The 14,837-nt window shown below is 44.3% G+C and overlaps 1 protein-coding gene across 5 annotated transcripts in view; it reads left to right on the top strand.

Annotated features, from left to right (window-relative positions):
- The window catches only part of LOC142564547 (uncharacterized), a 39,452-nt gene extending 30,760 nt beyond the window's left edge, over positions 1-8,692 (top strand). For 4 of the 5 annotated variants that reach the window (XM_075675576.1, XM_075675573.1, XM_075675574.1 and 1 more), the window contains 7 exons: positions 1,663-1,689; positions 1,779-1,835; positions 2,469-2,528; positions 2,612-2,680; positions 5,858-5,917; positions 6,589-6,645; positions 8,452-8,692. In XM_075675576.1, the coding sequence (XP_075531691.1) occupies positions 1,663-1,689; positions 1,779-1,835; positions 2,469-2,528; positions 2,612-2,680; positions 5,858-5,917; positions 6,589-6,645; positions 8,452-8,541 (420 nt within the window). In that variant the 3' untranslated portion in view covers positions 8,542-8,692. The remainder of the gene's footprint in view (positions 1-1,662; positions 1,690-1,778; positions 1,836-2,468; positions 2,529-2,611; positions 2,681-5,857; positions 5,918-6,588; positions 6,646-8,451) is intronic. The other variant, XM_075675575.1, reaches the window with a different exon arrangement.
- Positions 8,693-14,837: the final 6,145 nt, after the last annotated feature.

Genomic DNA, 14,837 nt, shown 5'->3' with positions numbered 1-14,837 from the left:
GAAACATAGAAAAAACGGCCACTATTTACTACACTTTTTTGCCCATTTAGGTAACGTAAAATTTGTTGGGGTGGGCCTTTACCCCACAATGCCCGAACACCATTTTACATCCAAAAAAGTTTAGACAAGTTGTTCACATTTATTTCTCGTCATAGAAAGTATATAGGCAGGTAGAAAACAGTGAAGCAATAATCAATTATAAACTAATTGGCATTGCAATTATTTAGCAATTAGTTTCCTGAATCATCCGCAACAGCAAACTCCCTCCAGCGTATCAAGAACGCAAGTATGGGCTCTATATTCAGTTTCTAATGTTTATATGAGAGGTTTAACGCATCAAATTCAGCGTATCATTATGATACACTGGGCTTTGTAGGTCATTTGTACATGCGTCCAAAGCCGACATTCCCACAATGAATATGGACTTCGGGAATATTCCTAAAACTATGATGCCGGAGTAAAACCCTTCTTTAAAGAACTTCAGCACTCCGAAATGTTCAAAGAAAACATCCATGCTCGGTGTATTGGACAGCAGCGCTTATATGTTATTTCCCAAGCCGTTTACAACGTTTTCTTTTTTTTTTCAAGCCCGAAACTTTTAGTTCAATGCACTGCTCTTGGTATTGACTTCTTGCTAAACTCGTGACCTTTTTGACTGCTACGCGCGCTCTGAAAACGAGCAGCAGAAAGCGAACGTGACCATGTGGACGAGCACAAATTCACACTCTCTACTCAACCGTAACATTCGACGCCATCAGCTTAGGGCCATGAAAACTTTTTTTTTTCGATCTACCTTGCTTTATCCTGTGCTAATCGAAATCAATACGCTACACAAAGACAAAGAAAAAGAAACTATTACCAATGAGCTCAGCCTAGTTTCTCCGTATATAGTCATATGAGCGTATGCATTTACATTTCATCTGTGTGGACTATTTATACTACCGTTGAGTGCGGGAGTTGGCCGACGTTGAGGGGGAACTTGGAGAAATGAAGGTCTATTTAACATTATGTACAGGGTTAGAAACAGGTACAATAAGAGTAAAAGTTCATTGACGGCCGGCAGCAAATCGTACGCTGCGGCCCGTCGCGAGAACGTCTCTCCCTTTCGATGGTTCTCTGGCTTATAACACCTTCATTCCGTCGGGGCCACGTCGTCTTCGAGCATTCGTCGAGCCCGTACAGATGTCATTTCCATCCAATCGTAGGGCCCGTGAAAGTGGCGTCATCTTCGGCCCTGGGCCCTATCCTCTTATGGCCACATCCGCCCGGCGTTGCATCCTCGCCTGGTCGTTCTTGAACGACCTTCAAGTACTGCAAAGCAGATTTTTTCTGGACTAAGGTCAACTACCTCGAACCGTGCCGATCTCCAGGTACACCTTCGAGAAGCGTCGCACAGAAGGGGGAAACAAAAGCTCCACGCGCGACACACGAGGGCGTGATAGCCATCCTGTCTGACGGGTCCGGTGGCATGGTCCGCGCACACTGGTGCACCAGAATTCGAATGCGACGGCTGGTGGTTGCACTCGCATAGCTTGACCGATGCTAATCGCTCGTCCGCATCTAACAGGACCTATTTCTTAGGCATTTTCTCGAACGCGACTCGGTTGCAGACAAACGCAGTTATAGACGAACATTTCATTCCTTCTCCTTTCTTTCTTGCAGCTTAAAAAGGTGGCTAACGAAGAAAAAGTAAGTTTCTGCCATTTTCTGAAAGAAATATGACGTTTAACTAGCAAAGACGTTTACAGGGCTTGATATATGCACCGCGTATTTTGCAGTGCGGGATGGAGATGCTCCAAGTTGCAGTGCCAACAATCCAAGGAGACATGAGGAACGTAAGGCCACTTGGCGTGTCTTTTGGTCAATATCTTGTAACGCACATCTGTGTGTCTGCTCGGAGTTCGTTCTCGTCAAAGTCTTACACGCCCTTATGTCGATATGGTAGATATAGACCAGCTCACTGCGTACTTCATTACCACCACACAAATATCTTTGAGGAAAATGTGCGATTGGGCTCCTTGGTAATGAAGAAAGGTAGCCCGGGAGTGAGTGAGTTAGTTAGTTCGTTAGTTAGTTAGTTAGTTAGTTAGTTAGTTAGTTAGTTAGTTAGTTAGTTAGTTAGTTAGTTAGTTAGTTAGTTAGTTAGTTAGTTAGTTAGTTAGTTAGTTTTGGTGCCCTGGTAGTATACGGATAGTGCACTAATTGTATAATAATTATGAATTATTCTAATTTGAACACTTATAACTACGCGTAAGAGCTGTACAAGGCATCCATGCACTAAACAAAGTTATTAACAATAACAATTACTTTAAAGTAAGAGACATTCAGCTGTTCGCGCAAATTGGCACGCATGTAGCGTGAAATGTGCAATAGTATTTGCTTTTTCGTGCGTGAGCAGAATAATTTATTTATTTATACCCAACCTACTTAAAAGGCAAAGATCATGCACCTGGTAAATATTTCTGCAGGTCCAAATTCAATGCGAACAACGCATTGCAAAATCGGAAAAGACGGTGTCGGATCTCGAGGTAAGGGAATATGCTATGCATTGCCAAGCGCATGCGTGTTTCAGTAAGCGCGCAGCAATTCAATCCCGTTCTCTATTCCACAGCAATGTCACGGCTCCCTCCAGGAAGTTTTGTCCGTTATCAATGAAGATACAAAAGCTCGTCTGGATGCGGTAAGCACCCTCTAAACTGTCTGAATTCAACGTGCTCGGCTACGTACGACAGTAGCTCAGTGGCTATAGAATTTTCCTGTCGAGCACGAGGTCATGGGTTCGATACGTGCCTGCGGCAGCTGAATTTTGTTGCAGGTCAAAAGCAGAGTCAGCTCAAATCAGCCAATAAAAAGTCGCAACTACGGAGGGGAAGCGGATCTGTTAACAGAAATTAGACAGCGTCGTCTTGTGCTGCCAACCTCCGAAGCTAGTTTTTCCATAGCTCGAATTTAAAGCTTCTCTAGATTTCCCCTAAGATCTTATCAAGGTGTGGTTTTTCGATTTGTAAATTGTTTTTCTGTTAGTATATTATTGTTTAGGTTGTACAAATAGACGGCAAATGTTGTTTGAAAGTTACCTCTAAGGTGGTTTTGAACTATTAAATTATTACATCACTCAAGCTGGAATGATGGCACAGCAGCAAGTCGTTGAGGACAACTGTTGCGTGACTGGGAAGCTATTGAGGAAAAAAGCGTACATGTGAGAGCTCTCCTGGAAAAATGTTGCACAATTTATTTCCTAGTGCAATAGAAAGCCTACTATTCGTAGTGCCCAGACGTGCAGTGGTTTCTCTCGCAAGCGAGTAGAAACATTTGAAAAAAAAATTATTTAATCTGCAGAAGTTTCCTCTTAAAATTGTGTTTGGAGCCCGACAACACTGACTAGCGAATGCGATGGCGATCTCGGGGGCCATGCGTAAATGCACCACTTTGTATACCATGACTCCGTTTGTTTGCACAAGGCGGCGCCACTTTTCAACATGCACTAGATGGAAACAGGAAAAAAATATTCTCCCGCAAAGGAAAGTTAGCAGAAGAGCATAAAACACAATTTCAAGCAGAATTGCATCCACTATCGTATTCAAGCACAACAACTCTCGGGAGAGTACACGAATTGGTTGTACTGTTTCCCAGTCTAACGACGCCACGTCATTCTTGCACCGCTTTCAGAGCGAAGTTAAAAATATAGTTCATTGTATACGGGATACAAGCATGCTACTTTCCGTCAATTTGACACGCAATGTTCTCGTTCCCAGCAAAATCCAAGGTCATGTTCCGAGCGGTAGACAGACCCTTTACCTTCGGAAGAGTAAACATACACTCCCTATTTACGACAGCAAAATGAGACACTGTACACTGCTCAATGTATATAATAATTAATTTTTTTCTGCCTTTTTTTCCCTGTTTCGGCAAATGTGACACCTTCACACATGGAAGAAAGCGTGATTCATTACATTCTCCGAGAAATCGAAAACGCTATCAAAGTTTGCCGCATTATTCGGCACGGTAACAGATATGCAGAAGCTCAACCCCTGTAGCTTTCTTTCCATTACCACAGGAAGTTGTCCGTGAGCATGGGGGTAGGCAAGCCATCGAGGCCACAATGTTGTAGTACAGTTAGAACAGCGAATATGGGGCTGCGTTGTATCTCGATTTCCTTATCTTCATCGCAATGGATGACATGAACAAGACTACAAAATGGCGCACAGAGACGGTCACGTGAATAATCCCTTTAGCAACAGTCTTCTCCTCGAAGCGATATTTACACAGAACACGTTAGCAAGTTTATATGGGGTGATCAATCTTTTTAAGTTTCATTAATTGTTAGGCATCTAGTGTTGCAGCAGACATAATTGTAGCCTTGAGCTGGATTATTCACAGAGGCGGACATTACTTGGACGAGAAATCGAAACACATATTCAACTAGTTAACAAAATCCCATTAATTAACTTCCTAATTAATTTATTTATTACAGATATTCCAATTTCCGAATAGTGTCCGTTAGGTTTGTAAGGCGCATCCACTTGGAATTAAATTCCAGAATGACAGCTGTCTAGAGATATGCGCCATCAAACTCTCCATACAAATGCATTGCAGTTCGACTTACTTTTTAACGAAACGCTCTTTTCTGCATTGAAGCATGACAATTAATTTCGAGTGGATACGTCTTGCAATCTCACCGGCTAGAATTCCCAACTGTGTTGCCATATGCGTCGCCAATTAATTAGGAATTTCGAAATTTTTGGGTTAATTAGTTGAATATGTGTCTCGATCTTATGTGCTAGTAATGCCCATCTCTTCGAATAATCCAGCTCGAGGAAAATGGTTATGCTGTCTGCCACAGGCGACTTTAAAAATTCCGTAACACTTAAATATGATTACGTCGCGTATACATTGCCCTACATTCAAAACAAATTTGGACATTGGCTGTTCGAATGCGAATTCGAACCAAGATTGACACGAAAAGTTATTCGACTTGTACGAAAATGAGCGCCTGACCTCTCTTAGCGAATATAACAATGTCAAAATGGTATACCACTTCGCGAGCTCAATGTAAAAGAGCTGCAATAAACTTTTCTTGCATGTCATGTACTGATGTAGCACCACCACGCTTGAACGCTTATAACTAATTGGCAGTAAAGCGCGCAGATGCGGGGCCAATCTTTTTTTTTTTTTCACTGTGCCAAAACTCGCCCAAACAGGTGACCACCGGGACTGTGTCCAAAGTTCATCCACCTTTTGGCGGTTCCCAGTAAACTTTAATAAACGCGCTCATAGTCGTCTGCTTAGCGCCACATCCACCTTGTAGTGCCCAGCACAGTCTCTAAATATGTGTCTACTTAGCTCCAGATTTGTGTGCACGGCTTTGTTGGACAGCATACGTTTGTTTGGACAGCAGAATGTGGCAGCACAAATAGAGTTACGAATGGCAATAGTGGAGTAGCATTGCTTCGTTAGCGAGCCCAAGGCATCCGCACACTGTCATTTACTGTCATTTACTTTGGGAGATGCCTTCATTGTGCTGATGCGCCATGATAAGGGCAAATGCGAACGTAATTTGAGGTGACCTTATCAAAACACGCAGGGGCCTCGGTGGTTCCTGGTTTCGTAATAGATGCGTCGCAGCAGGTGTTGTTCACATCTCCGAGTCTTTCCTTCCTTCATGTCATAGTATAGCATCTGCCTAGATTTTGACGTATTGTATTTTTTTTTCACAAACAGAACCTAAAATCCATAGATCTAGGCAAGTTTCCTTAGGGCTGACAGCACTGGTCTCGCGAAGCACATGCATCTATGTAAAACGACGACTTTTACTTTTTTTATATTGAGTCCTTTTCTCGTTTTTCACGCCGCACAGGTTGAAGAGTCAATGAAATGTATGAACGAAAAGTTTTCCACTGCAGTCGACAGTTTGCAGGTGAGGAAAAGGTTGGAAATTACTTACTCGAAAATGGTTGGCCAATTAGCATCTCCAATTTTCCCTAGTGTTGTGACATACTAGCCTTGATGTTCAGTGCTCATTATTGTATAAATATTTTGTTTCACTGGCTGCCCTCGAGTATTTTTTGGCGTGGAATGTGCGCAGGAGGACAGCGAATAAACAATCCGGAAACATGTTAGTATAGACCCTATCTTACAATGCGGTCAAAGTGCCGTGTGCCATCGGCAATGGCGAAAGGGTCTTTTTTCCTGTCTCGTAATGCTCGTAGCCAATAAATAACTTTTCCATCCACTTTGAGGTGCCAATTGAATTCTTTTTTTTAAGAAACGCAGCATGATTGACTGCAGAATGCGTTGGCACTATATTACTCCGTATTTATGATGACTCGTTAGAGAATGCACCAAACATCATCCAATACACCTTGACCTGCTTTAAATAGCCTCCATCACCTCGGCATAAAATTATGTCAATTTCACACAGTTATCCACCGTATGTCGTAATTCGTGACAAAAGGAGACATATCTTCTCCTCGTACATTATTGCTGCCTAATAATCGATAAATTAGTCGGTTAAAGGTGCTTGAGTAATAGTGCCGAATACTGATCGACGTCAGGCTTACGTCGTTAAAAGAGTTTTTTTTTTTTCAGCAACACAGCCGGTATTCACATGATGCCACAAAGACACTCTTCGAACAGATGGGAGAGGTATAGAGTTTGTTTTTCTTTACTCTAGCGCTTAAGCGCCGTCACTTTGGACATAAACCAAACGTACGGCAATGTACGGTCGATTAGTATGAATGATAATGGTTTTGAGCATGCGTTCGGTGTTTTATGACAGCTTTAATCTGACAAAAAACACACAAATCTTCGCACAAAAGGTAGAAGTTCCTCGTCTAACAGCCCAACATTGCGGGGCTGGGGAAACAAAAATGAAGTCGTTTGTACGCTCTTAATTTCGTTCAACGCAGTTTCTGCTAAGTGAGTGAAACATGTTTGCAAAAAAAAAATAATTGCAGATCCGTCGACCATGTTGGAATCTAGTTAAGCGAGGCTTTAGTGCGGCGCATAATTGAATGTTTTATAAGTTACGGAGGAGGCATACAATTTTGTTTACTTTCAAGATATGCAACGTGTAAAGTCCTGAAATGTTTGTTTATCAACTGCAAAGATCGCGGCTGCATTGTCTCGTATTTTGGTCTATGAACGCTATAAAACGACTAAAGGAAAGACCCGCAGTAGTTGCTCATTGGCTATGGTGTTGGGCTGCTGAGCGCGAGGTCGCGGGATTGAATCCCGGCCACGGCGGCCGCATTTCAATGGGGTGAAACGCGAAAACACCCGTGTACTTAGATTTAGGTGCAGGTTAAAGAACCCCAGGTGGTCGAAATTTCCGGAGTCCTCCACTACGGCGTGCCTCGTAATCAGAAAGTGTTTTTGGCACATAAAACCCCATAATTTAAGAAAACGAGGAGTGGTTTGCGAATGATAACGTCATAGCCATGGAAAAAGCACTTAATGATCGCAGTTGAAACTCGGTTTAACGAAGCCAGGAAAACGCTCAAATTATTTAGTTCAGTCGGCAAGTTCGTAAAATCAAGAAAGAAATCTTTCGGTCCTTCGAAATCTAAAATTGTAGTGTAGCGACACGCAAAAGCTACCGCTGCATTGTATTTGTCGCTAATCCAGCCATCTGTCCCGTAAACCATGAAGTAAAAGAAAGGAACCACCCCCACTAATACCGAGGCGGTGTTTAGTCCGCAGTTGCGTGCACGGGTGCGAGGTGCTTCCTCGTCAAAATAAAGCTAAGGGTGTGACTAGGGCACCTATATATTTTAACGCCATAGCTTTAGAGCGCACGCACGAAGAAAAACCCGTCTGTGTCAAAATTAGAAATTACCGCTTCTTTTGCTCATTTATTTCAGGAAAAACTTCGTTAAATCGAGTTCGGCCAAGTAGTTTCGTTGATTAGGGTTAATGACAACATTGAAACTTACTGGTACCTGCGAGCGAATGGAAATTGCTTCGTTAGAACGGGAACTTCGTAAAATTTGGCTTCTTTAGATCGAGTTCTAACTGTTATATTCGTTCTAATAGTTAATGAGTCGCGACACAGCTATAGTCCTAGAACACAATTTCTATGCAGTATGCGCAAAAATTAAAAAAAGAAAGCCTAGAGACCCCACTACAGCACACCGTAAATCATGATATATTATGGTTTAAGAACGTACAATGTACTTTAAAAAAAACGCATATCTGGAATCCTGGAATCTGTGCAGTTAGTCATGCATGTAGCAAGCATCGATGCGCTTGTTTGAAGTTTCAGCTTCAGCTACATATTTCTTTTATATCGCCTACTTGCCGGGATTCTCGATTCAAGAAATTCTACCAAATCGCGATACTCATGTTGGTCACGCACCCGAGAGTTTCTGCAACCATGACGATCTTCCACTGTAGTTTTCTTGACAGCTTCTTGCAGCAAGCTGAATAAATGCCAAACTTCTTTTTTTTCAGATTAGCAAGAACCTCCATCATTTGCACAACATGGTTGCCGAAAAAGAGGAGCGCAGTCAAGGCAAGAAGGGTCGCGGGGGTTCCAAATAGTCTGATCTTGAGCACTGCGATCAACACAATGTTTGCTGCAAGCCTGCTACGAAGAAACAAAATTATTTTGTGAGTTTTTTTCTACCGACAACTTCGTTTTAATCATCGTTCACTTTAACAATGACGCGAAATAAAAGCAACCAGAATGAAACCTGCGGTGTCCTTATTTTGTGTCTGTTAGCGCATCTAGAAACCTGACATTTCAGCCGATATCGTGCTTGCAAGTGCTAGCATGTCTTGTGGAAATGACAGCGCCTCCGCTTCGGTCCGCACTCGGTCATTCCGATTGTGAGGCGTTTACCTTTTGTTACGACGTTGGTTGTCGTTTTTTTTTTTCTTGTTTAGTTGTTTTTGCTGTTTCCGCGCAAACTGGACGTGCTCGATTTCCCTTTCTTGCGGTTACGCGTTCAAGGCGATTTCACATAACTGTTTCCTGCTGCCGAGATTCTCTCAACACCGCGTTGCTACATATGTGCGAAATAACCTTTTATTACTACATGTGCTACGCTTACTTCGTTCTGCGCCATTGTACTCATTGCCATTTTGACCTGCAGCAGCAGCAGCGAGAGAGAGAAAGGCAAAGGAAAGACAGGGAGGGTTAACCAGAGATTAGAGAGTTTTAGAATAGGGGCCCGAATATTTTGGGGCCACAAAGAGCTCTGCGAGTGTTGGCGTTGGGGCACGCAGTAGAGCTTTAGAATAGGGCTTTGCGTTTGCGGATAGCGTCTTGCGCTGACAGCGCCACTACGGCGTCTAAGAAAAGCTATTAGAAATAATTAAATAAAATATACCATTTTATGATAGGAATAGTAAGTTCGACTTGCGTGTATTCGCGTTTAATTACAATTTAGAGGTTATTCTTCAAGCAGCAAACAATAAGTCGCGCTTAGTTTTCAGCAACAAACCCAACTTTCCGTGCCTTCACCAGCCAAGCTTAGCCGCGTTAGGCCTACGAGCCATAAAATCCACAATCGAATTCAAAATCAGCGGCATCTAATGAGTCAATCTTCATAACACACGCTAGTTGAGAGAAAGCGATAACCGCAGTCACTTCTCCTAGCTTGCAAACTTCACGCGTTACCGCTAATCGAACCCAGTTTGGTGCTAGGTTAGAGCCGTCGCTTCGATGGGTGCCGCCATGTTTGCCGACGCAAAACTTTTGGGGCCGCTATTTGGGCTCCCGCTAAATCGGTGAAATAGCGTTCCCAACGCAAAACCCAAAGGCAGTTTGCGTCTTGCACATGCGCAGTGGCTTCGACGCTATTTCGCTATTTCTTTGGGGCCCCAAAACGTTTGGGGCCCCTATTCTAAAACTCCCTATTATCTCCGCTTGGCTACCCTGTACTGGGCGAGGGGGCAAAGGGATGCGATAGGTGAGAGAGAGAGAAAAGGATAAGAAAAAGGAAAAAATGAAAGAAAAACACACACATACACGATACACACCAACTGCTTGTGGGCACTGTCACGCAGCATGCAAAGGCGTTGTAGTGTGACGCAGTGTCACCGTACAATCCTACGTCACACAGTGTAGTCACAATTTGTCAGCAAGTCCCGTGTTTTTTTAGTACCACAACAGCGCCTTCATAGCGGATCGCGCTGATGTTCGCGTAGGCCAGTTTCCAAGGATCTTGTTTTCTGTCATGGGGCGCTTGTCCAGTTTGTCTAGGGCGTCTAAGAGGACTGCATTTTGCGGGTTGAAACGAGGGCACTCACAAAAAAGGTGCGAGATTGTTTCATTGAATCCGCAGAAGTCACAAAGTGGGCTGTTGGCCATTCCGATAAGAAAGGAGTACGCATTTGAATATGCGTCTCCAAGCCATGAGAAGGATACAGTTTCGCCGTGGCAAGTCGGGCGAAGTGCGGAGCTGTAAATTATCGTCCAAGGTATGAAGGCGTGCACTTTTGAACTCGGATGAATTCCATTGAGCTAATGTCACGTCACGTGCAAGTGCGGAAAGTTTTTTCGCTGCGTCGGCTCTCGAAAAGTAATGGCAACGCAGTTTTATTTATTTATTTATTTATTTATTTATTTATTTATTTATTTATTTATTTATACTCCAGCCTCAGTGAGGCTATTGCAGAAGTGGGATGAACAACAAACATTTATAAAGCTGGCGTCAATTGTTTCAGTCATAGTGAACGGATGTTTCCCGGTAATTGATCTCATACTTTAATTGTTAATGAAAAAAACTGTTTAAAGGTATCAATACGGGCAAAAAAGGTTGAGATATTTAGAGCATGCAGACTCCTCGTACACGAGGGTTTGGAAGAAGTCAAGTGGTTACCTAGAGAGGAGAAGGGAGAATAGATTAACTTGTGAATGAATTTTATGCATTCAAGTTTGCGACGCTCTTCAAGAGGAGTGAGACCAAGTATGGGAAGGGTGTTAGACGACGAAAATTCCTTGTCATATCCCCTACAAACAAAATGCACTGACTCTTCTTGCACTGATTCTAGCTTTGTAACGTCCCAGTATTTGTATGGGTTCCGTACAACGCAGCCAAATTCGAGGATGAGGGTTTTATATCTAAAAAGTTTAGTTTATTGAGGAGCAAGATGTAAGTAACCTAGTCATTTGAGGGCCTTGTCCAGGTGACCTCAATGTGTTTCGACCATGGAAAATCGTGTGTTAGTAGGATACCTAAATATTTGAATTTGAAGACCTTATTTAAAGTAATATTGTTAAAGGCATAGGCAAAAAAGGAAGGGGATGAGCGTCTTGTAAAGGACATGGATACAGTTTTGGAAAAGTTGATATTCATTTGCCATGCTTTGGACCAGCTACAGAAGTCAGCAAAATAATTGTTAAGGACAACATGATCAGTAGCAAATTTAATTGTACGATATAAAACGCAATCATCTGCAAAAGGGCGTATTTTAACTGAAGTGTGTAGGGGGAGATCAGTTCACGCCGTAATGGGTAGATCGGGCAGCTGCGTCTGCTGAATCATTGCCACGTTTGCCACAGTGACTAGGCAACCACTGATATATTATATCACGTGCTTCGTCAACGATTCGGTGGACTTCTCTGATATCTGCGCCGAGCTGTTCATGGGATCCTAGGCGCAGTGCTGAGAGTACACTCTGTATGGCTGCCTTAGAGTCACAGAAGATTTACCATGCATGGTGTGGTTCCTCCTGAACGAAATGAAGAGCCGCACACAGGGCTACAAGTTCAGCATCTTTCGTTGATAATACATGTGACGTTTTTAGCTGTATCTTGATGGATCTTGTTGGTATCACCAAAGCGGCAGCTGAACTTGCAGGTATGACTGAACCATCGATGTAAACGTGTACGCAGCCACTGTGTACCTCACGAAAAAGTTCTAATGTGACCTGCTTCAGGGAAAACGACGGCATGTTAGTCTTCTTCGTGATTCCTGGGATGGTGAGGCGAATTTCAGGTTTGTGCAGGCACCGTAAAAGTGAGGATGGTCTTGCTGCTGGCATGCAGTTCGATGGCAACGAGGTACGATTGGCAACAATTATACGACTGAAGGTTGTGTGTGGCCTTTCTGCGGGTAAAGCGGCAAGATGGTGAGAAGGTAGTCGGGCAACGTGCCGAACATTCGACCTGAGAGCGTCGGTTGCCAAGTACGTTGATATTGGGTGATCTCGAGCTATGACAATTGTTGCCGCTGTAGACGCACACCTCGGAAGACCGAGACACGTCCTTAGGGTTTGAGCTTGTAGTCCCTGGAGTGCACGCAGGTTTGTTTTGTAGGTGTTACCGAGCACAGGGAAGCTGTATCTTGTGAAACCGAGGGAAAAGGCGCTATAAAGGTGCAGCATTGACCGCACCGATGTGCCCCGTGACTTTCCGCCGAGAAATTTGAGATGTATTATTCTCACTAGCCTCTTCTTCAGGAATGAAACTTGCGGGCTCCATGATAGGTCGCGGTCGATAATTACCCCTAAAAAGCGGTGTTTACGTGAGTTTGCAATTGCTTGCCCATTGACACTTACAGTGTAACGCTTCATTGCCTTCCGAGGGAATATAACAAGGCAGCATTTCTCTGAAGACAGTTCTAAGTTCTGTTTTCGCAAGTACAGTGATGTTAACCTAGCTGCCTTTTGTAGCCTTCCTCGTACCTGCAGTCGTGTTAAAGTTGACGCCCGAATGCAAATTTCGTCGGCATAGATTGATACACGAACTGGGTTGGCCAAGCATCTGGCTAGGTCAAGAGCACTAAATTGAAAAGCGTCGGGCTCAACACACCGCCTTGCGGTACTCCACGCAATGTTTGGTGTTGAGCCGTGGCGCCATCCTCGGTCATCACGAAGAAATGCCGGCTGGTCAAATAACTGTACAGCCACTCAAAAGTGCGGCCACCGATTCCGGCTTCAATCAGAGCCTCAATAATGGCACAACGCGCTATATTTTCATAGGCGCCTTTTATGTCAAAGAATAATGCCGCAATGAGTGGTTTCAGACGTTTTTGAGGTTGAACAAACGTCACCAAATCGATGACATTACCTTTGGATGAGCGCCCTCGCCGACAGTCAGCCATAGCATCTGGGTACACGTTGTAATTTTCCAGGTACTATTCCAGGTGCGTCAACATCATTCTTTCCATTGTTTTCCCTGTGCAACTGGCCAGAGCGATGGGGCGGTGCGATGACAAATCTAACGGTGGTTTAGCAGGCATTAGTTGTGGAACCAAGCGGCTGTATTTCTATTCACGTGGGACCAAACCGTTGCGCCAAGACTCGTTGTAATGGTTTAGCAGCATGAGTCGGGCTTTCTGTACAATGTTGGTGAGCGCCGCATAGGCAAACCTGTCCGGCCCAGGTGACGAGAAGCGCCTGCAAATCACCAGTGCCACTTCAAGCTCCTCCACCGAAAACATTACATTCATTAATTCTGATTTACAGACGCCGCAAGGCCGCTTCGACACCTGGCACGCAGTCTCTCACTGACCGATTGGAACTCGCCAAACTTAAGACTTACACGACTGCATCGATTAAACCCATTACTGCAACTCCGACCTCCGTTCAGATTTCCCCGACGTGAAGCTACGCTTCTCTGTCGCCTTTGGTAAGGAGTTGCCTTGACAAAGGCATACTCTACATTAATTGGAGTGAGCGACAGTCCTGCGTGCGAGGTCTGCGGCACCGAAGAAAGTATCGACCACCTGCTGTGCCACTGTCCACGATATGCCCCAGAAAGCCAAGAACTAGCTAACGCTCTCCAAAAACTGGACAATCCGCCGCTAGCCTTCCGCGCAGCTGCTGCTGGAACACCGCCCCCATCGCTCGTCGACCCATAAAGCGATGAAGGCACTTTTGTTCATCTTGAACACGATGGGTTTGTGTGAACGTCTGTGACTATTAGCGCAATTACTATTGGACCACACGGGTCAGCGAACTCACCGCTAATTTCCTTCTGTCCTTCCCTCCTCTCTCTCCCTCTAATTATTGTTTTCCCCTTTTCCATTCCCCCGTGTAGAGTAGCCAACCGGACGTTATTCTGGTTGACCTCCCTGCCTTCTGGCTCTCTCTTTCCCTCCCTCCATGCGGGAATACGGAAGCACAGGAGTGGCACGTGGTTTAAGTGCGCGTTGGGGTTGCAAGCAGGCAAGTCTTGAGCAAAATTCCTCAGCAATGTCAATTTCACTGTGACCTTGGTGCAAAGCGAGAGATTTGAAAGGAACACGCTATTTCGTTGATACGCGACGTCCACGTACGGTTCTCCATATCTGCATATCCATATCGCTGACAGGTATCCAGCGACTCACAAATACGTTTCCATCTTAGATATTGTAGTGCATCAATGCGGCGCTGAATTTTCTTTTGCATCCGCTTTGCTTCTCTGAGATCATGGATGGATTTAGTTCTCCCGTATATTCTTTCAGCCCCCCGGCAAATCGCTCGTAGTCGCTGATGTCCGGCTTCAATTTCTTCATATTTCGAGAAAGGCTGAAAATTGCATGTAGCCTCTTGCATGGCTTTTTGGAATCTCGTGTTCCAGACTTGAAGGGTTCCCTCGCTGACACACTTCCTCCATGTGCGACTGAAACGCCGACCAGTCAATTCGCCGGTGGGTCGTGGAGGAGCACTTAAATAGCCCCTTGATCTTCAGGTATGTAGTAATATGGTCGCTTCCATGTTATTCCTTGTCTGGAAACCATTGCGCGTTTCTTTCAATACGCCGAGAAACCAGGGTCAAGTCTAGGCAGCTGCTGTATGTAAGCCCGAGTAAATATGTCGGACTACCATCGTTGAGGCAGTGAAGGTCGTGCCATGTGGCAAAGGATGCCACAGAGCAGCAGCGATAATCGGCACATAAAACGCGC

This window comes from Dermacentor variabilis, chromosome 11 (assembly GCF_050947875.1).
Source record: "Dermacentor variabilis isolate Ectoservices chromosome 11, ASM5094787v1, whole genome shotgun sequence".
NCBI classification, from domain to species: Eukaryota; Metazoa; Arthropoda; class Arachnida; order Ixodida; family Ixodidae; genus Dermacentor; species Dermacentor variabilis.
The sequence above is the reverse complement of the archived record's forward strand: the minus strand, read 5'-3'. Positions and strand labels throughout refer to the sequence as shown.